Source organism: Rhinatrema bivittatum, chromosome 2 (assembly GCF_901001135.1).
Source record: "Rhinatrema bivittatum chromosome 2, aRhiBiv1.1, whole genome shotgun sequence".
NCBI lineage: Eukaryota > Metazoa > Chordata > Amphibia > Gymnophiona > Rhinatrematidae > Rhinatrema > Rhinatrema bivittatum.
The window spans coordinates 712,093,958-712,121,440 of record NC_042616.1 but is presented as its reverse complement, the minus strand read 5'-3'; the positions used below and the strand labels follow the sequence as shown (position 1 = coordinate 712,121,440).

The following is a 27,483-nucleotide window of genomic DNA, read 5'->3' as shown; positions in this document are numbered from 1 at the left end:
ATGATGTGCGGTACTGATATGCAAACATTAGGGAAACAGGACTGCTTCTACTGCCAAGTCCAAAAACATTGCACATTCATACAGCATTGTCTGAATTATCAAGAAGGCCGTTCACCTGGTAAAAATGTTGATAGCAGTAATTTTGACATAAGTTTCAGAGTGTTTGGTTTTGATTGTCAATATTACTACCTCTTAACATAAGACTTGGGTGTAACCTGCATAAAACAGCAGTTACGAACCTTAACAGAAACACAGGGAAAACCTGCAATGAACGGCAGTTACTTCCATAAAAAGCTTGCTGGGCAGACTGGATGAACCATTTGGTCTTTTTCTGCCATCAATCCTATGCTACTATGTTTTAAGGGAGCTTTTCCATCCTCCTCATCATTTTGGTCACCCTTCTCTATACCTTTTTCTTATTTCCACAATGTCTTTTTTGAGATGATGTGACCAGAACTGCACATAATATTCAAGGTGTGGTCGCACCATGAATCTATGCAAAGGCGTTATGATATTCTCAGTTTTGTTCTTTATCCCTTTCCAAATAATTACTAACATTCTATTTGCCTTTTTGACTTCCACCACACACTTAGCAAAAGATTTCTTCTCCTGGGTGGTGACTTCTAACAAAGAAACCAGCATCGTGTACCTATAGTTGGGATTATTTTTCCCTATGTACATTATTTTATACTTGTCAACATTAAATTGCATCTGCCATTTAGATGCCCAGACTCCTACTCTCATAAGGTCCTTCTGTAGTTCCTCACAATCTGTTGCTGTTTTAATGACTCAAAACAATTTTGAGTCATCTGTATACTTGATCACTTCACTTTTTGTTCCTTTCTCCGATCATTTAAGAATATGCTAAATAGCATAGGTCCCAATACAGACCTCTGGGGCACTCCACTAATGACCTTTCACCATTTGGAAAACTGATCATTTAGTCCTACCCTCTGTTTCCTATCCCTTATCCAGTTACCAATCCATAACAGAATTGTCAAGGCTTGGCGTGCCAGTATAAGGGATAACCATCAGGGCTGGAGTAGCTGGCAGGCTGGATTCAGGGACAGAACAGGACCAGAACAGGAAGAAGTAGACATATATACTAGTCACCTGCATCTCAGGTTGAGCTTTTGGGTTCTGGTGGTCAGTTGGACTTGGATGTCTGTCAATCTGATGATATCAATGTGAAACTGGAGGATGTAATTTAGTTGTTCAGTAAAGACAGAGGCAACAAATACATTAGTTTTTCTGCTATTTCCTTGTCCTCCCTGTGCACTCCTTTTACTCATCAGTCATCTATCAATCCAAATGACTCCCTCACAAGCTTTTTACTTTCTGATGCAAACAAATTGATTGATGATCGACCACAAAGGTGAACAGCCTGTTTGCCACTCCTTTATCTAGAGAACTCATGTAGTCAAAGCACCCCGCTGAGGTGAGCCGCCAATGTGTTACTCTGGGAAGATCGGTTGTGATTGAGAGTTCACTCTCAAATTCTTTGAGATTCCTGGCAGAAAGTCCAGAATGCTGTGCCCCTTGCAGAACATTGCTACTTGATTGTTGGTTTGGACCACAATTCTTTTTCTTGATGAAGATGAGACATTCAATTGCTGGGAAGAACCTATATCTGCACCCTACCCTCTGGTGGACACATCCATCACCTGATGAGGTGGAACTCAAAGTGGAGAACCCACTTCTAGGACCAGTGGATCTCGCTACCTATTTCCCTCTGACTGAGGAGCAACTCCACCTCGAAATGAAGTTGAGTTGAATGAGACAGAACCAGGTCAAAGGCCAAATACTAGTGAAGTGCACAAGGCCAGGAAAAGCACAAATGGTAAATTGACTGCACAATACTGAGGACCTAGCGGTCCTTGGTGATCTTCCTCCATTTGAGGAACAGCTAGATTCTCCACTTTACTGGAAAAATTGAGGTCTGAGATCCAAGGCTCAACAAAAATGAGTCCCTGGCTTAGACTGAGACTATTATGGCATGTTAAGTTAATGCCCTTTGTGCATACATCCTCTAGCTGGACGCTGTTGCTATGGCAGTGCAGGTGGAATACAATACCATTGAAACTTATAGACGGAGCATCTCTGAAGAATGGATCATTTATAAGGGAATTATGGATGCCTGGAGGCTGAAGGCTGATTAGTGCCCACTGATAGGACTGGATAGCCAGCCACATGCTGCTCCTCAATTTGGGCAATGGTTTCTCTCACTTTGTTCCCAGACTGTCACTGGAACATATGATGTAGACCAACTTGTCATGGATATCTTCCCACAGACTGTTTGCTCTTAACCAGATCATTCAGCACTCCCCATTGGCTGCTGCAGAAGATCTAGTGCCATATCAGAAGACTCATACACTAACCGGATAAGGTGCCTCTCGCACTCTTATGTCCTAGGTAGCCTGGAAATAATCCTCTTGCTCCCTATCCAAGGGACTCCATGATGCACTTCATCTTGTCAGTGTAGTCATGTAAGTATTAGACCCTCAAAGTTGATGGGCCATAATGCAGGTGTTCAACATTGAACTCTAGAAGACTTTCTTCCCAAAATTGTTTAGCAACCTGGGATCCTTACCCAGAGATGTGCTGGAAAAATCCAGGTATTCTTAACCCACTTTAAAGCTGACTCCACCACCACTAACTGGTGGAGCAGCTAGATTTCACAAAAACCAGGAGCCTGTTATACTCTGTACTTGAGATCCAGCTTCCTGGCTACTGGGGGGTAGGAAGCCAGATTGTTCCACATTCTTATTTGCTTGTATCAAAGAATTTGATGTATTGAGATTGCAGCTAGCTCTAAGGGGATATCCAGAATCCCAAGTAGATTAAAGACCTCTGTGTGTGGGTTCTTGACCCTCCAAATATTGATTGTCGGCTTTCTCCAACCTTTCCAGAATATGAAATGAGAGGTCTTCTGCTGGGGACGAATGCTCTGGTGTATCAGGATAAAGGTCTGAGAAATCCCTATAGACCTCTGCATCGAACCAAATGGTGGAAAGATGCTAACACATAACACCGATGAAGAAGATGACGATCGAGGCACAGACCATGGTTGTCTGGAAAGAGAAAATTCTAAGGGGAGGTCCAAGTTGGCCATGCCCCACACTTCATTCTCTGAATGTTGGCTGATTTACTCAAGAGAGGTGAGCTAACTTCCACAGCTACAGTTCTAATAGGAGTTCCCATGGCATGGAAGGGACTCCACTAGTGGAAATAAATTACCATTCTAGACAGAAGAGCCTGAAGGATGTCCTCCTTGTCACTGGCCACCGAAGAGGAAAAGAAAATCTTCACTAGTTCTGTGATGTGATCCACAGACTGCCGTGTCCTCTGGGCAGGAGCTGGAGAAGAGACATCTTCCTCTGAAACCAGTATAGGATCATCGTCTCAAGAAGCTTGCACTGGACTCCAGGTGGTGACTTCCTCCTGGATTACATGGGTTAGGAGTCACATGTTAACCAAAAGCACGATGGAACAGATAGGATCTGGGGTTTCCAAACAGAGTGGGAGGGACTTGGGCTGGGTGCTCTGAGCAGACGTTATTGACAGGGCCCTTGTGGGTCAAAGGTCTGGGAGAAAAGGTGAAACGTTGATAAAGGCAACTTTAGAGGCAGAAAAGATGATGGCACCTCCTCTGGGTCCTACCAGTGCCAGAGTCACTTGGGCCTTAATGGCACCAACTATACCATGGATTTCTGCATTGACAATGCTGAGTGTTCCAATGGCACACAGGATTAGTGTTTCGTTGGCGCCAGTGTTGACAGGTTCTGCACCAATGGCGCTGACTGCACAGATGGTGCCAAAGGGAGCTTCTTCTTCAGCGCTGACAAACTCCAAGATGGAGAACAGGCTCAGGAATGCATCATGGAGGGTGTCAGCTTCAGTGAATCTGGAATCCGGCAACATAAGTGGAAGAACAGCGCTTGAGGAGCCTTTGCTCACCTGGAGATGGAGGGAGTCCGAAGAGGCACCACTCTGGAAAGAAGATTGGCTCAGTCTTTCCACTGACCTGAAGAGCTCCAACATTTTCCACACCCATTTCTGCTAGATTCAAGAGGATATCTGACCACAGATATAACAATAAGCACATTGTGATCTGGTCCCAGGCACTTGTAGAAGATGTTGTGTCCATCAGTGATGGACATTCGGAGGTCACAGACACAATCCTTGAAGCCACTGAACGTGGCCTTCTTGTAATAGACATCCTGGAAATTTCTTATTCTTTATTCAGCAATAAAAAGTGCTGTTTGAGGGGCTACCAAGGCAGCAAGACAAAAAGAAAACAGTAAGATAAAAGCTGAATAAGTAGAGAGAAAAAATGGTAAGAGAGAGAGGGTACATGTCAGTGCGGATGCTTGGACAAAACACAACTGAAGGGCACATGTTTAGTAGTAAAACTTTACTGAGCTAGAGTTGGATCTATTTGGTACTGTTCTATGATGTCACTCATGTGTCATGGCTAATTCAGCCCTGCTTGTTGACCGAGAACACCACATGTATTTTTAACCTCAGGGAGGGTGGGCAATTTTAAGGCAACACATTTATGTGGGTAAATAGCCATTTACTCATGTAAATGGTTTTTAGAAACTGCCCTAATTAAATTAATATATAACCAAATATCAAACAAAAGTACAACATTCCAATCAAATTCTTGCTATTAGGAAGAAAGCTAGAGTGTCCCAAATGCACAGAATGGAAAGATTGCAAAACTGACATAAAACTGTGTGTGAAGACACAACAAAGGCATTTGAGTAACATGAGCTATATATATGTATATACACACACACACACACACACACACACACACACTGCTCTTTCGAGTCAAGCAACATAAAGCAAAGATAAGAGAAACTCATGAGAAGGGCTGTGACTGTTTACATGCAAGTGCCTTTCAGCTATTCTGCTTTGTCTTACAGGGTTGGTGGTTACATATGCAGCAAAGGAATCAGCTGGCATAGTCGTGGCACAGGACAAGGAGCCAGTTGCTGGAGCAGTGACTGTCTGCATGGTTCATGGGAGTTCAACACTAACAACCAAGGCAATGTGAGCTTAATGAATGCATAAGGAATGGCAAGAGTGTGAGCCCTTCGTGCTGCAGCGCAGTTGACACAGCCTTGCGGGTGGGCCCACAAGGCCTGCTCTGACAGCTAGAGAACGTGCTTTGATACTAGCCAGACTAAGGCTTCACTTAAACCAGCTGCATCCCCTATGAGTTGGGGTCCAGCAGCCGGCAGGACTAGGAGATTCAAGGGGCAAGGCAGAGTCAAAAGGAAGTCGAAGCATCGAGGCTGGCAGCAGACAAAGCACAGGCCAGGTTCGAGGCTAAGGTCAGGTCCAGGCAGCAGACAAAAGGTAGATCTAAGTCCAAGGCTGAGGTCAGAAACAGAGACTGGCCAGGACAGAAGAAAGGGCATGGCAAGACTCCAAAGACAAGGGTAAGTCAGACAGACAAAACAAGGAAACAGAGATATGGCAAGGCTGGAAGGCAGGCTGGACAAGGTAAGGGACCTGTTGCTGAGGCAAGACAGAGATGTCTGCTGGGCCCCTTTATAGGGCTGAAGAGAATGACATCATCTCTGGGTGCCAAGGTGTTTTCCTGCCCTGGACCTTTTAAGGTAGACTTGTCAGGTGTGTGCGTGCCTAGGCAGGGGTGGGAGCTGTCGGCATCCTGTTGCACATGGGAAAGTCAGCAGCGTGTGCTGCGAAGGAGGATGCTGGCAACGTCAGGGTGAGTGCGGCAGCTTGTATGGGCATCCCGAAAGCCACCAAATGTAACAGAATGTTAGCACCCCTCCTACAACTAGTAAGGGCCCTGCTAATACCATGCATATTATAATAAAGAATATATAACTTCAAACAACTGCTTCTCAGCCTCTTTTTTGCTGAGATCAAGGAGCCATGTGATAAGGACAGATTCTTTCTGGCCAAAATTAATAATCTGGGGAAATGATAACATTACAATCATGGTCAAAGCTGGAGGAAAAAAGGAAAATTAGTTCTTACCTGTTAATTTTCGTTCCTGTAGTACCACAGATCAGTCCAGACTGTGGGTTGAGCCTCCTGTCCAGCAGATGGAGCAGACTAAAACTGAAAGGGCATCCTATATCAGGACAGAGCCTACCCTGCAGCCCTTCAGTATAACCATTGTCAAAGCAGATAAGAACAAAGATAGCCAGTAAAAGATCAAGCAAGTAACCAGAGAACTCAAGCGAGTAACGAAAGAACTCCCAAAAACTAAACAATTACAAACATTGAATGGACTCTGTAGAAGAACACTCTTGCATATCCTTTGTCATCAAAATAGATGCTTCCGGTGTCCTTAAAGATAATGATACCCTGTTTCCCCGAAAATAAGACAGTGTCTTATATTAATTTTTGCTACCAAAGATGCACTAGGCCTTATTTTCAGGGGATGTCTTATTTTTCCATGAAGAAGAATTCACTTACCGGTATATTGTTGAACAAAAAAATGAACTCGCTCCTCGAGGGCCTGCTCTCCCTGCCTCGGTGCCTGTATTCAACTACTTCTGCCTGCTGGGATCATTTTTAACTTGCTTCCTTTTCTCCATTGGGAAAAACTGAAAGGTGGAGGCTGCTGCTGACTCAAACCTAGAAAATGACCACTGATGTTCCTGAATCCTGAGAGAACGGGGCGTTGAGCACATTGTCCATTTACATCCATTCTTCTCCATTCATTTGTTGATCTTTGAGAGAATGCAGAAGAAAGGAAACTCAGACTAATCTGATTAATTTGATTCCTTCCTTCTTATAGCAATTTGTATGAGATTTTATTAATCTAGATATCCAATTATATCACCAATATATAGGGCAGTTGCTGAACAAAACAAAACAAAGCTTGCATTCTCTTCCCTTTTGGGCTTGCGTGCTCACAGATTGACTGAAAAAGAAGAGTGATGCTCTTTATACAGTAATTTTAAAAAATGCAAGCTGCGTCTACGGTAAGAAGCGTCCGTGAAGCGTTAGGCCCGCGCAACCCATTTTACTGTATAGAGCGCTATACAGTATCCTGGGTGCGCTGGCCTAACACTTCACGGACACGCTGGTACCGGTATCTGTCATTTCAAATGACATTTGAAATGACAGGTACCAGGAAGTGGACGGTTCTCCTACGCTTGGGATTGCCAGTCCTCTCTCCTCTCCTCCCAAAGCAAGCAACGAAAGCGGGAAAATAAAAAAAAGCGAAAAAATGAAAAAAATAAAAGTTGCAAGAGAGAGAGGGGAGAGAGGACAGGCAATCCTACAGTACGCTCGGGATTGCCAGTCCTCTCTCCTCCTCCCGAAGCAAGGCACGAAAAGCAGCCTTGCTCCGGGAGGAGGGGAGAGGACTGGCAGTGTACGGTAAAGCAACGAAGTGACTTACTTTTTTCACAGCCCTCCTCCGGAGACGGATTGCGGCTCCCCTGCCTCCTGGAGGCGAAGATGGATGCCTGCACGGGCGAAAGCGGCCCCTGTGCGTGCAATTGGGCCGCTCAATGCGTGACGTCACGACGTTTGGCGTCACGGCATGTGACGTCACGCATTGAGCGGTCCAATCGCACGTACAGGGGCCGCTTTCACCCTTGCAGGCATCCATCTTCGCCTCCGGGAGGCAGGGGAGCCGCGATCCGTGTCCGTCGATGTCCGTCTCCTGAGGAGGGCTGTGAAAAAAGTAAGTCACTTCGTTGCTTTAAACTGCCAGAAAAAAAACAGCGCTAAAAGCAGCCTTGCTCCGGGAGGAGGGGAGAGGACTGGCAATCCCAAGCGTAGAATTGCCTGTCCTCTCTCCCCTCTCTCTCTTGCAACTTTTTTTTTTTGCTTTTTCGATTTTTTTCCGCTTTCGTTGCTTCAGGAGGAGGGGAGAGGACTGAGACTGCCCCGGAGACCAGCACCCATGGCCGCGGCCAGGGCAGGTGAGTGGGGGGCTGGGGGAAAGTTTGCCGCCTACCCTTACCCCTGCCTCTAACGCAGGGGTAAGGGTAGGCGGTAAGTTAGCAGGTTAAACGCGCGGCAAAACAGCAGGGGCGCGCGTTACTGTATGGGAGGGAATACCGTAGCTAATTAGATCGTTTACATGTAATATGTGCTAGGTCTTACTTTCGGGGGAGGTCTTATATTTAGCAATATGGCAAAACCTCTACTAGGTCTTATTTTTGGGGGATGTCTTATTTTCGGGGAAACACGGTAGGTGACTCTCATCCAGAGACCTGTAAAAAGAGCTTCGAGTGGACGGCAGAAAAAGACAGGGAAGGGTGTCTGGACTGATCCGTGGTGCTACAGGAACGAAAATTAACAGGTAAGAACTAATTTTCCTTTCCCTGTATGTACCCGGATCAGTCCAGACCGTGGGATGTACCAAAGCTTCCCTAAACCGGGTGGGACCAAGACAGTCCCACTTGAAACACCTGCCGACCGAACGAACCAAAAACCGATGCTTGCATATCAAGACAGTAATGTCGAGCAAAGGTATGCAGGGATTTCCATGTTGTGGCCCTGCATATTTCCTGCGGAGAGACCGATTGACTCTCCGCCCACGAAATAGCCTGAGAACGCAAAGAATGAGCTTTTAAGCCCTCAGGAACCGCCCAGCCTTGGCAGATATAGGCTGACGAAACTGCCTCCTTCAACCACCGAGCAATAGTAGTCTTAGAAGCCTGTTTGCCCCTATTTGTACCACTCCACAGGACAAAAAGATGATTGGAGACCCGAAATTCATTGGTGACCTGGAGGTAGCACAGTAACACGCGTTTCACATCAGACCGGCGAAGATCGCTCCCAACTGAACTCGCGATGTCCTCCAGAGAGAACGCGGGAAGCACCACCGATTGGTTGACATGAAAGGAAGAAACAACCTTCGACAAGAAGGAAGGAACAGTTTTGAGAGAAACCCCCGAATCAGAAAATCGCAGGAAGGGCTCCCGACAGGACAACGCTTGGATCTCCGACACCCGTCTAGCGGAGCAGATAGACCCCAGAAAAACTTTCTTAAGCGTAAGATCCTTGAGAGTAGCCCGATGGAGAGGTTCGAACAGAGCCACACAGAGAGCCCGAAGGACTAAATTGAGACTCCAGGACAGACAGGTGGACCGGATGGGAGGCTTCAAATGCTTGGCGCCCTTCAGGAAACGAACAACGTTTGGGTGAGATGCCACTGCGTGACCTTCCACTCGGCCTAAAAGAGAGCAGAGAGAGTGGACACTTGGACACGCAACAAGCTGAAGGAAAGACCCTTGGAGAGGGCCTTCTGAAGGAAGGAAAGAATCACCGAAACCGGAGCTGAGCGCGCCGAAACACCCGATTCAGCACATATATTCTCAAAAACTTTCCAAACTCGTATATAAGCCAAAAAAGTAGATGGCTTACGAGCCCGAAGGAGGGTGGAGATAACTACCTATTTATATCCTTTCTGTCTCAGTCTTATCCGTTCAAAAGCCAGGCTGCTAGACAAAAGCGATCCGCCTGGTTGAAAAATACGGGACCCTGCCATAGCAAGTGTGGGAGATGGCCGAGACAAAGAGGCCTGTCCATCGCCAGGTTTACCTGATCCGCGAACCACGGTCTGTGGGGCCATTCGTGTGCCACAAGGATGACCCGCCCCTTATGAAGTTCTATTCTTCGGAGAACTTTGCCCACGAGAGGCCAAGGAGGAAACACGTACAGGAGGACATCGTGGGGCCAGGGGAAAGCCAGAGCATCCACTCCCTCCGAACAGTGCTCCCTCCAGCGGCTGAAGAATCTGTTGGCTTTGGCATTGCTCAAGGTTGCCATGAGGTCCAGGTGAGGAGGACCCCACCTGCTGATGATCAGATCCATTGCTCCTTTCGAGAGCTCCCATTCGCCCGGATCGAGACACTGGCGACTCAGGAAATCGGCTTGCACATTCTCCTTGCCCGCTATTTGGGAGGCTGCTAGGCACGCCAGGTGACGCTCTGCCCAGGCAAGGAGCCTGCTGGCTTCCAGGGCCACCAGGCGACTTCGCCTCCAGGCGATTGATGTGCCAGCGGGATTGGACTGGGGACCAGGATCCCTGCATGGCTTGTGACTGGAAGACTGCTCCCCACCCGGAGAGACTGGCATCTGTCGTGACTACAATCCACTGTGGAGTCTGAAGGGGCATCCCCTTCAGAAGGTGCGGCTACGATAGCCACCACTGTATGTCGGCAATGGTAGAGGCCAAAAGCGGGAGAATCGTTTGAAAGTGTTCCGACACCGGCTGCCAGCAGGATAGCAAAGCTTTCTGTAATGGTCGCATATGCGCAAAAGCCCAGAGAAACAGGTCGATGGTGGAAGCCATGGTCCCCAGAACCTGGAGGTAATCCCATGCCGTAGGAAGCGGGAGCGAGAGAGGGTTGCGCACTTGATCCATAAGCTTGAGTGCCCGAGCGTGTGGCAGGAACACCTTGCCGACCTGGGTATCAAAGCGCGCCCCCAGAAATTCCAACACCTGGGAAAGCTGTAGGTTGCTTTTGGGGAAATTGACTATCCACTCGAGAGAGGTAAGGAGAGCAAGGACCCGGTCGACTGCCTGCCGACAGAGAATCTCCGACTTGGCCCGCACGAGCCAGTAGTCCAGGTAAGGATGGACCAGGACTCCTTCTCGTCGGAGGGTGGCCGCCACCACCACCATGACCGTGGTGAAAGTGCGCAGCGTGGTGGCTAGGCCGAAGGGCAGCGCCCGGAACTGAAAATGCTGGTCCAGGATGTGGAATCCAAAGTACTTCTGATGTTCGTGACGAATCGAGATGTGTAAGTAAGCCTCCGTCAAGTTGCGAGAGGCCAGATATTCACCGGAGTGAACAGCCACTATGACCGCCTTCAGGGTCTCCATTCGAAAATGTGGTACCTTGAGGGCCCGGCTGACTCTTTTGAGGTCCAAGATTGAATGTAAGGAACTGTCCTTTTTCGGTACTACGAAGTAGATGGAATACTGGCCGGCGCCAAGTTCTTCTGCCGGGACTGGGACAATGGCCCCCAGCCGCTGGTGCCTAGCGAGAGTTTGACCCACAGCAGCCTGCTTCAGACGTCCGCAAGGAGAGACTACATGCAGATCCGGCAGATCTCGAGCAAATTCTAAAGCGTAACCGTTTCTTATTATCTCGAGGACCCACTGGTCTGACGTAATTTTGGCTCGTTCCTTGTAAAACAGGGAGAAACGACCACCAAGGTTGGGAACGGAGGAATGGGTCGGCCAAATCTCATTGGGAGGCTGGCTTGGGCATGAGACGCTGAGGGACACCATCTCGTAAGGTCCGGCAGCCTCAAAAGGAGTGAGACCAAGATTGCAATCTGGAGGGATATCCTCTAGAGGAGGCACCTCGCGCCCGAGCATTGTATCTATGCTAGCCCATGAAGCGGGAACGTGAAGGCACAAAGGTTCTTGACTGTTTCGGACGGTCCTCAGACAGTTTATGAACCTTGTTCTCACTCAATGAGTTAATAAGCTGCTCAAGGTCCTCGCCGAAGAGCAACTTACCCTTAAAAGGCAGAGTGCCCAACCGTGACTTGGAAGACGGATCAGCCGACCAATTGCGCAGCCAGAGGAGCCGTCTGGCCGAGACCGTCGAAACCATCGCCTTTGCCTGGACGCGGAGAAGGTCGTACAGAGCATCCACCCCATACGCTATAGCGCCTTCCAACCTTTCAGCCTGCTCCACCTCTGCAGACGGGAGGTCCTGGGTGCCGAGCAATTGTTGGACCCACCTAAGGCTTGCCCGCTGCATGAGACTGCTGCAGATCGTTGCCTAAACTCCCAAGGCCAGAACCTCGAAGATAAGTTTGAGATAGAATTTGAGCTTGTAATCCTGAACATCCTTTAAGACCGTGGCTCCCACCACTGGGATAGTGGTGTGCTTGGTAACTGCAGACACAGAAGAATCCACTGTGGGAATTTTCAGTATTTCCAGGCAGTCCTCAGGGAGAGGATAGAGCTTGTCCATAGCTCTCCTGATGCGAAGCCCTGCCTCGGGAGCTTCCCATTCCCGGAGGAGCAGCAACTTGTACATAGCATGGAACGGAAAAGCGTAGGAGGGAGCCCTAAGTCCTGCCAGGACCGGATCCATGTATACTGGCATTGCGGCAGTGAGAGCATCCACTGGAGACCCCTCAATCCCTAGCTCCTGAAGAACAAAGGGAATGAGAGGCTCCAGCTCTTCCTTCTGAAATAAGCGGAGCACCTGGGGGTCATCCTCTTCTAGAGGGGGGGCATCCCTGACAATCCACATCCGGATCCTGGTCCGGAGATACCGGAGGAGCCGGGGGATCTGGGGGGGGGCCATAGCTCTCCTGACGCGAAGCCCCGCCTCAGGAGCTTCCCATTCCCGGAGGAGCAGCAACTTGTACATAGCATGGAACGGAAAAGCGCAGGAGGGAGCCCTAAGTCCTGCCAGGACCGGGTCCATGTATACTGGCATCGCGGCAATGAGAGCATCCACCGGAGGGCCCCTCAATCCCTAGCTCCTGAAGAACAAAGGGAATGAGAGGCTCCAGCTCTTCCTTCTGAAATAAGCGGAGCACCCGGGGGTCATCCCCTTCTAGAGGGGAGAGCATCCCTGACAAATCCGCATCCGGATCCTGGTCCGGAGGAGCCGGGGGGGGGAGGGGCCATAGCTCTCCTGACGCGAAGCCCCGCCTCGGGAGCTTCCCATTCCCGGAAGAGAGCAACTTGTACATAGCATGGAACGGAAAAGCACAGGAGGGAGCCCTAAGTCCCGGGTCCATGTGTGCTGGCATCGCGGCAGTGAGAGCACTGCCGCAATGCCGGCACACATGGACCTGGCGCTGCGGGAGCGAGCAGAGGAGGCATCCGCGGAATCTTGGCAGGAAGAGGACCTGAGGGAGGGTCCTCCTCCTCCTGCAAGCTGGCCAAATAAGATTTGTGCATTAAGAGCACGAATTCAGAGGAAAAACGTGGCCTGGACTTGCTGGAGGGGAGGGAGGGTAAGGGATCATGTCCTGAGGCCGCACGGGGCTCAAATCGGGGGGGGGGGGGGGGGGGAGAACCCAACAAAACAGACTCCTCTCACTACTGAAAACGCGGCATGCTCACTGAAGAGGAGCCGCGAGCAGGGAGGAAATCAGCTGAGCTGTGCTGCAGTGAGGAGCGGGTGCAGAGGAACGAACCCTGCTCGCTCCTCAACTGAAAAACAATCAGCCGCCAAATAAAATGAGAAAAATGAAGTGCCCTGATATTTAAATAAATCTTTTTTTTTTTTACACAGGGGAATGGCACATCCCTGAAGGCACTGCTGGGGAATGAAGCGTCCCGGGGCAAAGGCAGCTAGGTAGGGGGGAGTGACTGGACCACCAGTTTCACCCCACACTAGGAACACCGGGAAAAGGGGCCTAGGCTGCGTAACACAAGGGGCAAGCTCCCCTAGGCCCCCCCAAGAGCGAGGAGACAGCGCTGTCTCCTGACCAGAAAAAACTCAGAACCAATTCAAAGGAGAAGAAAATTTCCTCCTTTTTTTTTTTTTTTTAACTGAGACAAATTATGAATACTTGCTTGATCCTGAGATAAAGAGACGAAAGGTACTCCGCAAGGCAAGGACTAACTAACAAAGGCCAGGGAATCGCAGGGTGAGCTATCGCATCTGCTGGAGACAGACAAATACTGAAGGGCTGCAGGGTAGGCTCTGTCCTGATATAGGATACCCTTTCAGTTTTGGTCTGTCTCCATCTGCTGGACAGGAGGCTCAACCTACGGTCTGGACTGATCCGGGTACGTACAGGGAACTGTTGGTTTAAGAAAGGTAATTAACTTCACACTAATAAAATCATGATCACACAAGAATACTACAAATCAAAAAGTGAGGCTTTAAGGAGGTAATACTACAGACCATTCTGACTGGTTCAACCAGTAGAAAGGACTGCTAGTATGTATCACAAGCCTAGAGAGCACAATCCCCCTTCAGGCGTAGAATGCTAGGAACATTTGTTGGTTGCATCTATGGGGACTTTGCCAGTTTTACAGAAAGGAGGCTTTTTCCTGAATGTTTCAACAGAGTGCATATTATTTAACAGTAAAGTTTTAAATTACACTAGTTACCGGTGACACAGAGAATACAATTTAAAATTATGACTTGTTTTTAAGGTGATCAAAGAGTACAGTCCTTCCCATCTATCCAGTTTGCTTTCATCTCATACACCTTCCCAAGCTTTAAGTTCTTAGAATGATGCTTTGCTTGTTATACCATCTTTTTAAATTTTTCATCTGTGGAGACCTGTGCTAAAGCATTTTTGATAACTGGCTCAAAGTTCTGGAATGATTTGCCTCAAAATCTGCAATTTATGTCTGATATCAAGAAAACAATGAAGGCCTTTTTATTTCAGAAATCCTTTGCCAATATTTTATGCTAATTTTATTTTACCTGATTTTAGTATTGGATTAACTCTGTTTTGTTTATTTGTTTTCTATATTTTATTGTATCTATCTTAGTACGATTTATTTGGTTTAAGCAGTTTATAAGATTGTTTAACAAATAAAATAAATTTGAAGTGTAACTTTTGCTACTGAGGGTTCTTAAAAACCCTTAATAACATATATGGGTGTGTGTATGGAATTACTACTAAAGTCTTATTGGTAAGCTCTCACCTGCAATATGGTCCCATGTATCAGACATTTACTCTTCGATAAGGGTACTACTAGGCTGGGGGATGGGGGCCAACTTCAGTCCTCAAGAGCCACAAACAGGCCAGGTTTTCAGGATATCCACAATGATTATGCATGAGATACATTTGCATACACTGCCCCCAAATCTATCTCATGCATATTCATTGTGGATATCCTGAAAAACAGACCTGTTTGTGGCTTTTGAAGACCAGAGTGGGCCACCCCTGTACTAGTCTAACAACGACCTGATGCAAAAGTTCTTACTTACTCTTCTCCCTTTTTTTTTTTTTTTTAATATTGTTGCTACCCATATTCGTATTTTCCCAACTATGAACAATTTCATTTGATCAACAGATTCATTTGATCAATACCAGTGTTCCACCTGGTGGCCAGACTGAATACAAATGTTTTTCACCAAATAGAAAATCTCTCATTAATTCTGCCTAGAACCACAAACACATTCTGCCAGCCACACAATATACTGTAAACTAACCTCCTACAAAAATATTGAGAAGAGCCGTTTCAGTGTTTGTGTTGTGTTGCCGTAATTCCCCTTGGTTGCAGCTTTTCAGTATGTGCTTAAAACAGGAGATTAGTTTACAGTACATTGTGCGACTGGCAGAACGAGAGTAAGGTGGCACTAAGGAAGGGAAAAAGTAAGGGTGGAACAGTTCCTGGAAAATCCCACCATCGCATTTACTTCAGATACTGGTGTATAAACTAGAGACATTCCTTGCTGTTGAAGGAAAACAGCCGCAGAGGGAATGCGTGAAAAGCAAGACTCAAGAATGAGTGACTGCAGTATTCCAAACAAAATTGGAAGACTGAAAAAAATGCCTTTTTTTTTTTTTTTAAAGCATGTCAATCTGAATTGCTAAAACTGAACTACCAATATAAGGAGTTTTAAAGCTACCCAGGAGAGTATTGAAAGCCAGTTAGAGAAATGCCCCTAAGCACTGGACAGGCTGCCTTCCCTCAGGTTTTTCAGTTCATTTTTACAGGGTTACAATTCTGAGCTTCTGGTGCCAATGCTCTTTCTCGCTGGATGAGAAAAGTTTACCCAACATTTTGTAAAAGGCAAGACTGTCAAGACTGTCATGTCTTTTTATCTTCCAAGCATAGCTCAGCAGATAATTTTTGTTTCTCTGAAATACAAGAAATAATAGCGGGACATCAATGCTGTCTGTAAGGTGCCCTTATCAAAGGTACATAAAAAAAACAGCAAGAGAATTAACACTAAAGATCTGTCTTCCTGGGCTTTCTCGTGGGACTGAGAGGCATTGTACAGAGAATCTCAGAGTACCCATGATCCAGGGACTAATGACATCAGATTTAGATGCAACTCACCTGGATAGAAATCAGAATGCTGCCAGGGGACATCTGTGTTGTAATTATTGTCTTCACATTCTGATAGGGTCTGCAATAAAAGAGATGTTACTGGGCATCTGCACAGGGACGGATTTAGGCGTAGGCTACGGAGGCATGTGCCTAGGGCGCTAGATTCTGAGGGCACCCAAAAAGTGGAATGACTCCTGCTGCCCTCTGATTTCCAGGAAGTTAAACCTCCTACCCTCAGTCCTTTGCCCATAGTGCTGTAGTCTTAAAGCTGACCCTGCATCTGCTCAGTTTTGATGACTCTTTTGCTTACGATCAAAGGTACAGGAAAAACTGAGCACCATAAAATCATCCAAGGCACATAAGTAGTACCCTGTAACCTGCATACCTATTCCCATGTTCTTGTCTTGTTTTCCCTCTGGTTTACCTGTTGGCTGCACGTCCTTGTGTCAGCTGACTACCACTAAGTGCTCTTTATCAGATGCCTGTCTATCTATCTGCCGTGACACAGATAACAGCAGGACCAGCTGCGAGAAGCCAGAACATAGCCATTGTAGAGCAGAAGCAAAGACATTCCAGACAAATTCTGCCAGAAACCAGTAAAACCAAAAGCGGTGTTTCCCAACCAGCGTGCCCGATTCTCAGGTCCAGACCAGCTCCTGGGCTCTGCTCTCAGCAGCTCACAGCAGTAAGAGACCAGCGTTGGCTCTTAAACGTGCAGGTGCTCCTTTTTAAAAGCACATGTAGTCTTTGCATCCCTCTCCTACCTAGCCACAGCATGAGCCCTGAAGTGTGGAAAGTAATAGGCAGTAGGCAGGGCATGGATATCCAAGCCCCAATTTAAGCAGCAGACACACTGCACATGGCACTTCCTTCTCTTTCCCCTCCTGAGCCTCCTGCTATGAGTCCATCCAGCCTCTCTCTTATTCCCAGGCTGAGTGAGATGGGGACAGCGGTAAGTGAGCACTGGCTGTAACTTAGTGTGAGAGTGTTGGGAGCAGCAGTAGCAGGGCAGCTCTGGAAGTCACTCTAGCAGCCAATGTAACTGACTGAACCAATTGACTGCACGCCACTAAATTCTCCCGTCTCCTGCACTTTATGTTAGAGGGAGCTGGCCCACTGTGATGGGAGCATTCATGTGTGCTTCCATCCACTCTCCTTTTTTGAAAAAAAAAAAAATGTGTAAGAGAGACTGGTGGGGCTTTCAGTGCTTCCCCTAGCTCTTCTTTTAATGAAGGAATCCTCTCCATGTCCCTTACTGCCTGCTCCATGGAGGTCGGTGTGCCACTCTTTTTTTTTTTTTGGTAATGCAGACGTGCCTTGGGCTTGAAAAGATTGAGAAACACTGGTCTAGAGTACTTTCTAATCAAATGTCTTCTGCATGTACACACTGGCTCTCTTTACATGCAGGCACTAAAGGAGCAGTGTTAGCCAAAGTATTTAAAACATCAACTTGGCTGTTCTGTTCTCCATTACAGCTTCTGGTCTTTTTTTCTTAGATCTTTTTATCTATTATATTTTACTTCTTAAACTTTTGTAATAAAAATGTAGGCACCTTAGATTATGGCCATGCCTGTCCTTTTAAAAATCACATTACTGGAATATACTTTCCAAATCTTCTAATTTTTTTTTGGTAATTTACTGTTTATTCAACAAGGTCAAACACATACCATCATAATAAAAAAAAACATCAGTACAATGCAAGTCTTCTAGTGCTGCCAATTGCTAATGCAAAGTAGAACATGCCGAAAATATCAAACAAAGATATGTATCAAAGAACCTAAACATGTAACCCTGGATTTATTTTATCCCTCTGCTCCCTTCACCTCACCCTCCCTCAACCCCTAATCCCCCTCTCCCACCTATATCCCCTAAAACTCCCTCCCAAGCCTCAATATTTATTTATTCATTTTATTTATTTGTTTTTATATACCGACGTTCACACATGTGTATCACATCAGTTTACATTATAACCTTTTGATAATGTGACGGCGGTCACATTATCTTTACATTGTAACATTGCAAAAAATTGTAAAAAACTACATCTATGTATTGCTTTAACAATTATAACATTAGAGCATTGAATAATATACGCTGTTTAGTTTCTTAACATTATCATTAAAATGGCTAACGTTAAAGAGATCGTAAGGATCTTTGTTGGAGATGTTATGAGTTCTCTTGGTGGGGTTATAGAGCTAGTTGTTTGGTGCTGGATCCCAGTGGGGTGGGTTAATTGTTGTTGTCAGGATAGGCTAGGCGTGTGTGTGTGGGGGGGGGGGGGGGGGGTGTGTGTCTGTGTGTGTGTCTGTTTAACCCTAGTTCACCCTTTGTCCTTGCTTGAGGGTACGTGCCCCAAGTTCTGGGTCTCTTGAAACCCGATATATGGCTCCCATGTCTTTTCAAAACGTGGGAGAGGATCATGTACATATGCTGTTAACCTGTACATAGTATACAAGTGTGCCAAAAGAGATTGTACATTACTTTTCTGAAGAGTCTCAGGATTCCACTACCAAGCAGCCAATTTACACCTCACAGCCACAATTATAAATTGAATCAGGCGGCAGAACCTCTCATCGATGGTGCACAGATCCATTGAAAGATAGAATAGTCTAGGATTTCTAGCTACTGTGCAACCCATGATCTCAAGAAATGAAATTCACAATCATATTCCAGTGACCAACCACTTTAGCACATTCCCACCAAATGTGATAAAAATGTCCCTTCTCCACACACTGGCGCCAGTATCTGTCAGATAGCCCTGGGAACATTCTAGACAATCAGACTGGAGAAAGGAACCAGTGTGCTGTTCTCAGCTACACCTGAGGATACCAGGCTCTTTCCAGTCATTAGCTAGAAGAAGTCCAAGTCAGAAAGCTCAAGTTATAAATGCATATCTTTCTCCCACCCTAACACATGACTCGGTTTCATAGTCACCTCACCCAACAGTAAGGCATATGTTTTAGAGACTACCTTCCCCACTCTATCCGCTCTGGAACAATAGACTTCAAATTAGGATTTACTCTGAAGCACTTGCATTAGTCTCTGGGACTTAACAAAGGATAACAACTGAAGATAGGCAAACTTGTCTGTCTCTGCTAGGGGTTATATCTGGGACAGCGCCTCAAATGAATACACTGCTCCTCCATCCCACACCTGCTCCAGCCATTCAATCCCAATTCACCTCCAAAAGCCTATTGTAACCCGCTCCATTCCTGGGGAGAATGATCTATTAAGAAGAGTGAGCGGGACTAAAATGTATGATCTCCCACCAACTGCTTTCTGTACTTTGCCCAGATTGCAAGGGTGACCTGAGAGAGCAGAGATGCCTTTACCAAATGTCCTCTGGTTGACCATACTAAGTACTCCATAGAGGGTGGACCCACAAAATCCTGTTCCATCAAAGTTCACAGTTTGCAATTAGACTGGCGAAGCCAATCAAGTACTACCCTTCGCTGGGAAGCAGTATAATAAAGGATAATATTAGGTACCCCCAAGCCTCCCTGACGCTTAGTATGATACAAGACGGCTTTTGCCACCCTCGGCAGCCTCCATTTCCAGATAAATCTAAAAAGCTTGTGCTGCCAATCTCGTAGGAGGCCCATCGGGATAAAGATCGTAAGGTTCTGAAAGAAATGAATATCCTGCCTAGATTTTGTTATCTTGATAACATGGATTCTACCCAGCCAGGACAAGTGTATCCTCTCCCACTTCTCCAGATCTGTAAATATACCCTTCAACAATGGACAATAGTTAATATTCTGCCCTTCAATTAAAGTACCTCCACACTTCCAAGGGTCAAATTTAAAATTTCTGATTTATCTTCATTCACCTTAAATCCCGACACTTTCCCATAATTCCTCATTTCACCTAATAAATTGGGGAGGGAAAGACCAGGATTTGTGATTGTAAACAATAAATCATCCACGAATAAGGTCATCTTGTAGGAATGCTCCCCAACTCCGGTAATCCCATCCTTAGCCCTAATACGGGCATTAAAGGGTTCCAGGGAGAGTGCAAATAACAAGGAGGATAATGGACACCCCTGCCTCGTGCCACGTTCCACTTCAAATAGGTCTGAATACCCCCATTAACCTGGACACTAGCTTTCGGATGATAATATAGGGCTTGAACCCAGGTTAGAAAGCTAGACCCCCAAGCCCATTTGGTGAAGAACCTGAAACAAATACGAGCAATGACTCTGTCGAATGCTTTCTCAGCATCCACCGCCAAAAGTACAGCGGGGATGTTCTGCTTCTGGACCCACCACATTATGTTTAAAACCCTGCGTACACTGTCTGCACCTACTCTACCAGGAACAAAACCCAATAGATTCCCATGAATGAGTAGGGGAGCCACCACACCCAGCCTCCGAGCAAGACCTTAGCAATAATCTTTAAGTCAATGTTTATTAGGGACATAAGCCTATACGCCCACAAATCGTGGGGTCCTGACCTCCCCTGGCTATAACAGTAATGCTGGCCACGTTCGAACCCTGTGGAAGATGTCCTCTGTCCCTCAAGAAGTTAAACATTGCCGTGAGAGGCTTGACAATTACCTGCTTACAGGATTTATAAAATCTGGCCGTGCATCCATCCAGACTTGGAACTTTCACCAATTTAAGCTCAGCTATCACTTCCAGGACATCCTCTTCCTTAATATTAGCATTCAAGTGTTCCTTTTCCTCCTTAGGTAAACTGGGCATAGCTACATCCTTAAGATATGTCTCTAAATCCGCTTCAGTAATAATAGAATCCGAAGTATAGAGCTCCGAATAAAATTGGGCAAATCTATGTGTACTATCAAAGATAAAATTCCACTATTTTTAATTTTGAAAATCTGGTTCTGTAAATGTTGTTCCTTGAGGCGCCTAGCTAGCAGTCTACTGGATTTATTACCAAATTAAAAAAATTTCTGTTTCATCCATTCTAAATTAAACGCTAATTCAGCAGCATCCAGGGCCTTCAGCTGCTGACATGCTGCTTAGAGAAGTGAGAGGCTGGGTCCATCACCACATCTCTTATGTTTAATTTCCAGTTTCCTGATCCAAAGCAACACTTGGACCCTGGTTCTTTCCCTCTCCTTCTTTAGGGAAGAGGCCCTAGACATCAATCTGCCTCTAATTACCACTTCTAGCCCTTCCCAGAATTAAATAATCCTCAATGTCTTTTAGAAGGCTAGCAACAAAAGACTTGTCTGAAACCAAGTCTTCATTGAGCTTCAAAAAATCAGTTGGAATTGCTCTCTATCCACACTCATATTTATCCACACTGGGGCGTGGTCAGACCAGGTGATGTTACCAATGCGCACTTCCACTACTTTTTTTGCTAAACCCTTATCCAAAAGAAAATAATCAATCCTAGAATAGGACTTATGTGGCTTAGAGTAAAGGATATATAATCCCTTGTTGTAGGCACCAAATATCAACTAGTCCCCAAGAATCGAACAACTCCTTCAACTTCCGCCTCTGTGACCAAAGAGCATGTTGCCATCCATCTGAATTATCTAAGTAGGGATAACAGGTCATATTAAAATCACCGCCCATTATAATGTGCCCTTCAGCACATCCTGATAATGTGGAAGATAGTGAATCAAAATAAGATCCCTGGCCTGTGTTTGGGGCATAAACATTAACCAACGTACACTATTCCCCATGCAGTGTCCACTCACAAAAGAATAAAAAAGTAATGCAACTGCATAGCACTCTGGATTTGATTTATCATCTAAAACCCATTTGCAAGCTCATCATATGGGAGTTACCAAAGTAGTCATTCTTAGCATGTACCCTCTGAATCACAAGATTTCCTTTCCTCTAGGAAAATTCCCTAGAAAACAGTATTGATAACCTCACTGGCAGAGGAGCAGAAGGCCATGTGACTATGACACTTCTAGCTTTCAGGAGCAAACCCTAGGACTTTGCTATGTGACTGTATTATTTATTAATTTATTTCTCTTTCTTAAAGTCTGCAAATCTAGTAACACAAATCAGTGGGAATTCCAATAAAACAAACATTTTCAATTACATAAAAACAATTAAGATGGTAAGTAAAATGAGTGTGCGGGTGCCCATTTATGTGAATGCAGGCGCACAAGCACACATACACAGGAATTTTAAATAGTGCGCAAGTACTATTTAAAATACATCTAGTGTGCATATGTGTGCTCCTAATTTTAAGCGGTTCATAAGCAAATGTTAATTGTACATCTTCCTTAGGAATTTGTCGGCTTTAACGTGTGCAGCTAAGCAGATTTTAAAAATGCACATATGAAGGAAATAACCAGTTTGACCAATCAGTCCACCAGTTTGTCCAGTCTATCTCTAGGTCATCCAGACCCACCTGGTTCTTCAGCCTGTATTCCCTCAAGTTTACCTAGGCCTGAAATTAGTTTTCCTTAGACTTACATATCATCAGGAGCCGAAGTAAATAAGCACAGATAATATCCAGACGGGCACTGCGGGTGTGGGATTTAAAATCCATACGTACGCATTTAAATGTTGGCTCTGCCCTAGAACGCCCCTTACAAACCCTAAATCCGCCCCTTTTTTTCGCAAGTTTGGTTACTCGTGCATGCATATATGCATGCATAATTGGGCCATATTAAAATACGAATTGCTTGCGCATGGCCCAGATACTGGCATATACGGGCCTTTTAACACAAGCAACTCTTTTAAAATTCATCCCAAAATACCTTAAATACTTACATTATATCATTCTTAACAGTCCCTATCCATGGGACTTGCTTAAATAAAAATGTCTCTACTCTTTTTCTAAAGCATAAGTAGTCTCTTTCATCCCATAAATCCTTATCCAGGGAATGCCATATAGTTTAGGACCAGCAATAGAAATTGCTCTATTTCTTGTTTCTTCATGATTATAATCTTTAAAGGAAGATACTGTCACCAAGTTTTGATTAGTAGACCGAAAGAGTGCACACCAGTACACATGGTTGGCTCAGACTAACTAAGCAGTTATGTATTTTATTCCTTAGATGTTTTCCAAGCTAATAAAAGTATCTGAAAATGTGATATATAGAAGCAGATTAAACAAATATTTGCTCCCAACTTAGCAATAAAAATGTCCCAGAATTCTCAACCAAAGTGGATTTTACATTGGAGTAAAACTTTTATATATCTGCTCTATCATATATGATTTAGAGCAGTGGTTTTCATCCCAGTCCTCTGGGTCTTTTTCAGGATATCCACAATGAATATGCATGACAGATATGAACATACAAAGGAGGCATGCAAATATATCTCATGCCTCTTCACTGTGGGTATCCTAAAAAGCCGACTGGCCAGACAGTCTGAAGATTGGGCTGAGAACCACTGATTTAGATTATAAAATTGTGTTTAATATAGAAAACATATTGTAGTATATAAGCTTTTCAGACCACCTAGATCTCTTCTTCATATATTCCACAAGGATTCTAGTTTTCTCCAGAATCACAAGTTCTATCATAGTATTTAAGTCGATTAAAATTAGTGGATTAACCACTCACCTTTTGTCTGGAACCATAGTGTTCAGCATACCAAACCATTCCATACAAGCAAAGAAAGGTAGTAAAGGCCTGCAAGATAAAAAGTGAGAAATGTATTAACAAAAAGAAGGCAGAATTAATTTTGATTCAGAATAATTGGCAGATTAATTGCATCCTGATCACAGGTACAACCGAGAGAAGAAGTTACACAGCTTCTATACAATCCGTCATAAGCATGCTGAATCTTCTGTGGCACAGCTAAAGTTGCCCCCCCCTCTGCTGGACTTTCACATCAAAATCTCCCCTCCTTTGAAACCCTTACCCTGATACTTTTTTTTACATAATGGATAAGAAGTGTGAGAGCTGATCTTGTGTTGACAGTAAGAGAGATTCTTACTAGGTCGATAAAATAATGGAGTGGAATGAATAAATGCTAATTGGTTACTTGCTCTTTCAAAAAGTACAAAGGACTAGGGGACACACAATGACATTACTATGGAAATACATTTAAAGCAAATACGAGAAAATACCTTTTGTACTCAGTGCTCTGGAATTAATTGCCAGAGGATGTGGTAAAAGCTGTTAGTGTAACTTGGTTTTATAAAAGGTTTGGACAAATTCCTAGAAGAGAAGTCCATAAACCATTATTATGATGGACTTGGGGAATCTCTTGTTTATCCCTGGGATAATCAGCTTGGAATCTATCGACCTTTTGGGATCCTGCCAAGTACTTGTGACCTGGATGGCAACTATTGGAACTGGATACTGCGCTTGATGTATCTTGCGTCTGACCCAGCATGGCAAATCTTATGTTCTTATCTTTGTGTGTGCTCATCACATAGCAAATATGTTGCTAGCGATAACATTTTTATGAGATACTATAAGGCTTGGGAATAACTGCACGGAGGAGCAGTTGCTACCCTTAAGAGAAACATGGGGGTAAGCTGCACGGTGCAGCATATACTACCAAAAGAAGCTTGTTGGGCAGTGTGGATGGACCATTTGGTCCTTTTCTGCTGTCATTAAGTGTCAAGCTGTATTGCAGGGAAGACAAAATTAGTAAAATATTTTAAGTTCCGGGATTCCAGGGGTCCTTCAGGTTCTCAGCTAGTGTAAAACTGAGAAAGGGCCTCGGCTATAAAATGTGCCAAGATTTTTGCAGTCAGGAACCCAGCAATGGTGCAACAAGGATGAATCCCCTCTAGAAGACATTACAAAAGGCTGAAAATAATCAGCACTGTGCTATTATGGAAGCTTATGATTTCAAGAGAATCCTTTGCAATAAAAACCAACCTTGTGTTCATTGTCCGCTGAATGCTATTTACAACCAGAGTTACAGGGCTCTTAGAAGGGTATCACAGGATTTATTTATTTATTTATTTTTGTTGTGGGTCTCAAAGAACCTTGCAAAACTTTATCTAATGAATACAACAATTACATAATAAGGGCTTTCCAAGACATTTCTATACATTTGTATAGAAATTTCAAAATATATAAAAGTAAATCAAAACCCTAGTTTCTGAACAGCAAGGTTTTAATGCAGGGATACTTAGTCCTATTTTATGAGCACAAGTATCTGGAAAAAGTCACTTACCACAAAAAGAAGCCAAAAGACAACATACAGCAAATGTGTTTTGGAGAACAGATCTTGACCAAATTTTATGCACACTATTGCTTCCAGGAAGCCAATGGCACTGCAGAAAAGGAAAGAATCAAAAGATATTACAGGAAGACTGGCACTGTGGTAAAGTAGATCTTCGACATCCTGTCCCTTGAAAGTAGTGGACACTATTAACCCTGAACTCTGCTGCTGCAGGAATCCCTCATTCTCCAGCGACTCTACACGTAGAAAGCCCTGGGTGGCCTCAGTAATTTCTAATCCATGCAAGCGGCACCGAACCTCCGCAGCTGCCTCTTTAGATCCCCAAACCACTTCTTAGTGAGGGGCAGAGATGTCACACATGAGGCATGGAATAGAAAGGCCATGCTCTGCTGCAGGGAGGCAGGCAACTCCCAGCCCTCCAGTGCCACAAACAGGTCTGGTTTTCAGGAAAGCTTGCACAAGATAATATTTGCAGGCACACTGCCTGCACTGTATGCAAATCTGCCTCATGCATATTCATTGTGGACAGCCTGAAAAACCAGACTCGTTTGTGGCACTCGAGGATCAGATTTGCCTATCCCTGCTCTTCTGATAACTCCAGAATGATTTCTAAGCAGATAACTCACAAAAGAACCAATCACCGGTCCAGTTTATAAACGTTTGCTGGTAAGCACCCAAGACCTTTTTACAGGAACATTAAATATTGGAAACTTTTCCTTTCTTGTCTGCCTACCCCCTGATTCTAACACCAATAGGTGAGAGTCCAAGCTTTACCAGTGATACTGACAAAAAAAAAAGGAGGAATACCATGCCTACAGTAACTGGGCATAGTGTAATCTCAGCAGCAGATTTTTAAAAAATTAAGTGGCAAATATGCAGAATTTTCCATAAAGTTTCACATCTCTCACTATGCAAAAAAGACGTTTTTTAAAAACTGAAAACCTTTTACAATGTTTTAAATCATTTAAACTACATAAGATACAAAATTCATCACATACAAAAATCAATTATTAAATAAATATACTGGGGTTTATATTCAGCTGCTATCCAGGTAAGTTGGCCAAGATATTCAGTAGCACAGCTGCACCACAGATTATACATGGCTATCTTATAGTTAACCGGATAAGTTTAGGTCAGCCGACTACAGTCTTACACTTACCCAGCTAACTAAGGCCTGGATTTATCAAAATGCGATAAGTATAGCATGCGATAGCAAAAGGGGTGTGTTTTATGCTAATATACATTTTATCGCAATTTGCGCTAATTACCTATGCTAAGAGCTAAGTTAGCGCAAACAGCGATAATATTTTCAGACTTTGCGATACGTGCCATTCAACGTGAGACGTACGAACAGAACAGTGGTATCTCTCTCTCTCTCTCCCTCCCTCCCCCCCCCCCCCCCCCCCCCGATGGCTAGGCTGCTGCTCCAGGAGCTTCAAACCTACTAAAACAGGCCTTTCAGGAGACATCGTGAAATGCGCTAACACTTTGCCGCCCTGTAACGCAACCTATCGCACAGCTTAACGCTACTGAAAAAGGTGTAGTTAAAATCGGCATTAAGTCTGTGCGATAGCACTTCGCAGACTGGCAAACCCAGCCCACTCCCGCCCCTAACTTCTCCTCTTTTTCGGATTTGCACTGCACCATACGATATGGTGCTATCGCATGCATTAAAGGCATTTTCACATGCGTTAAGGGCCTATCGCATGTGTTAATGAGGCTTTTCGCATGCGATAAGCCTTTAATGCATGCGAAAACGCCTTACCGCATTTTGATAAATGACCCCTTAAGGGGGTGATTTTCCAAGTTGCGTCATGGCCTTTTTGCACGCGTTTTGGGTATTTCAAGCTGGAGAGTGAGAGAGCAAGACTAGATATAAGGCCCTGCTAGTATATACCTCTATAGGAGGCCCACCTAGTAACTCAAGGTGAGGTTGTAGTGTAGGGGTTAGGGGCCACTTTGACATGCAGAATGAGACATACGAACAGAACAGTACACTCTTGTGAAGATTTGATGTCCTTCGGAGTGAGGAAACTCACACAAAGATGAGATTTGTACAATGTTCCCTCAACCTAGCTTGATGTTACCTAGGTTGAGAGTCCATCAAGCTAGGTTGAGAGAACACTGTACAAATCTCATCTTTGTGTGTGTTTCCTCTCTCTCTCTCATTTATCCAGCTAAGTTAACCGGACAGGTTGCTCTACCCAGAATACCCCTGTCCTGCCCCTCACTCAGTCAGCTAAATTTTTAATATGACAAAATTTTAACTGGCTAAGTGGCAGCTGCTGACCACATGTGGATATTCAAACAGCACCACTGATTCAGCAAGTCTGAACTTAATTGGCTACGTAATGCTGAATATCTTGGTCTATACATTACAAATTTTAATTCTGAAATGCCATTTTTATTTTTGGCTTGAAAAATGGTCCCAACCATCCATTTTATACTT

The 27,483-nt window shown here is 44.9% G+C and overlaps 1 protein-coding gene across 1 annotated transcript in view; it reads right to left on the bottom strand.

Annotated features, from left to right (window-relative positions):
• Positions 1–27,483, bottom strand: part of PTDSS1 (phosphatidylserine synthase 1) — a 113,615-nt gene that overhangs the window by 6,002 nt on the left and 80,130 nt on the right. Inside the window, exons 10-12 of the mRNA XM_029591753.1 lie at positions 25,026–25,125; positions 23,453–23,521; positions 15,968–16,037 (exon numbers count right to left, since the gene is read on the bottom strand). Coding sequence (XP_029447613.1) covers positions 15,968–16,037; positions 23,453–23,521; positions 25,026–25,125 — 239 coding nt within the window. The remainder of the gene's footprint in view (positions 1–15,967; positions 16,038–23,452; positions 23,522–25,025; positions 25,126–27,483) is intronic.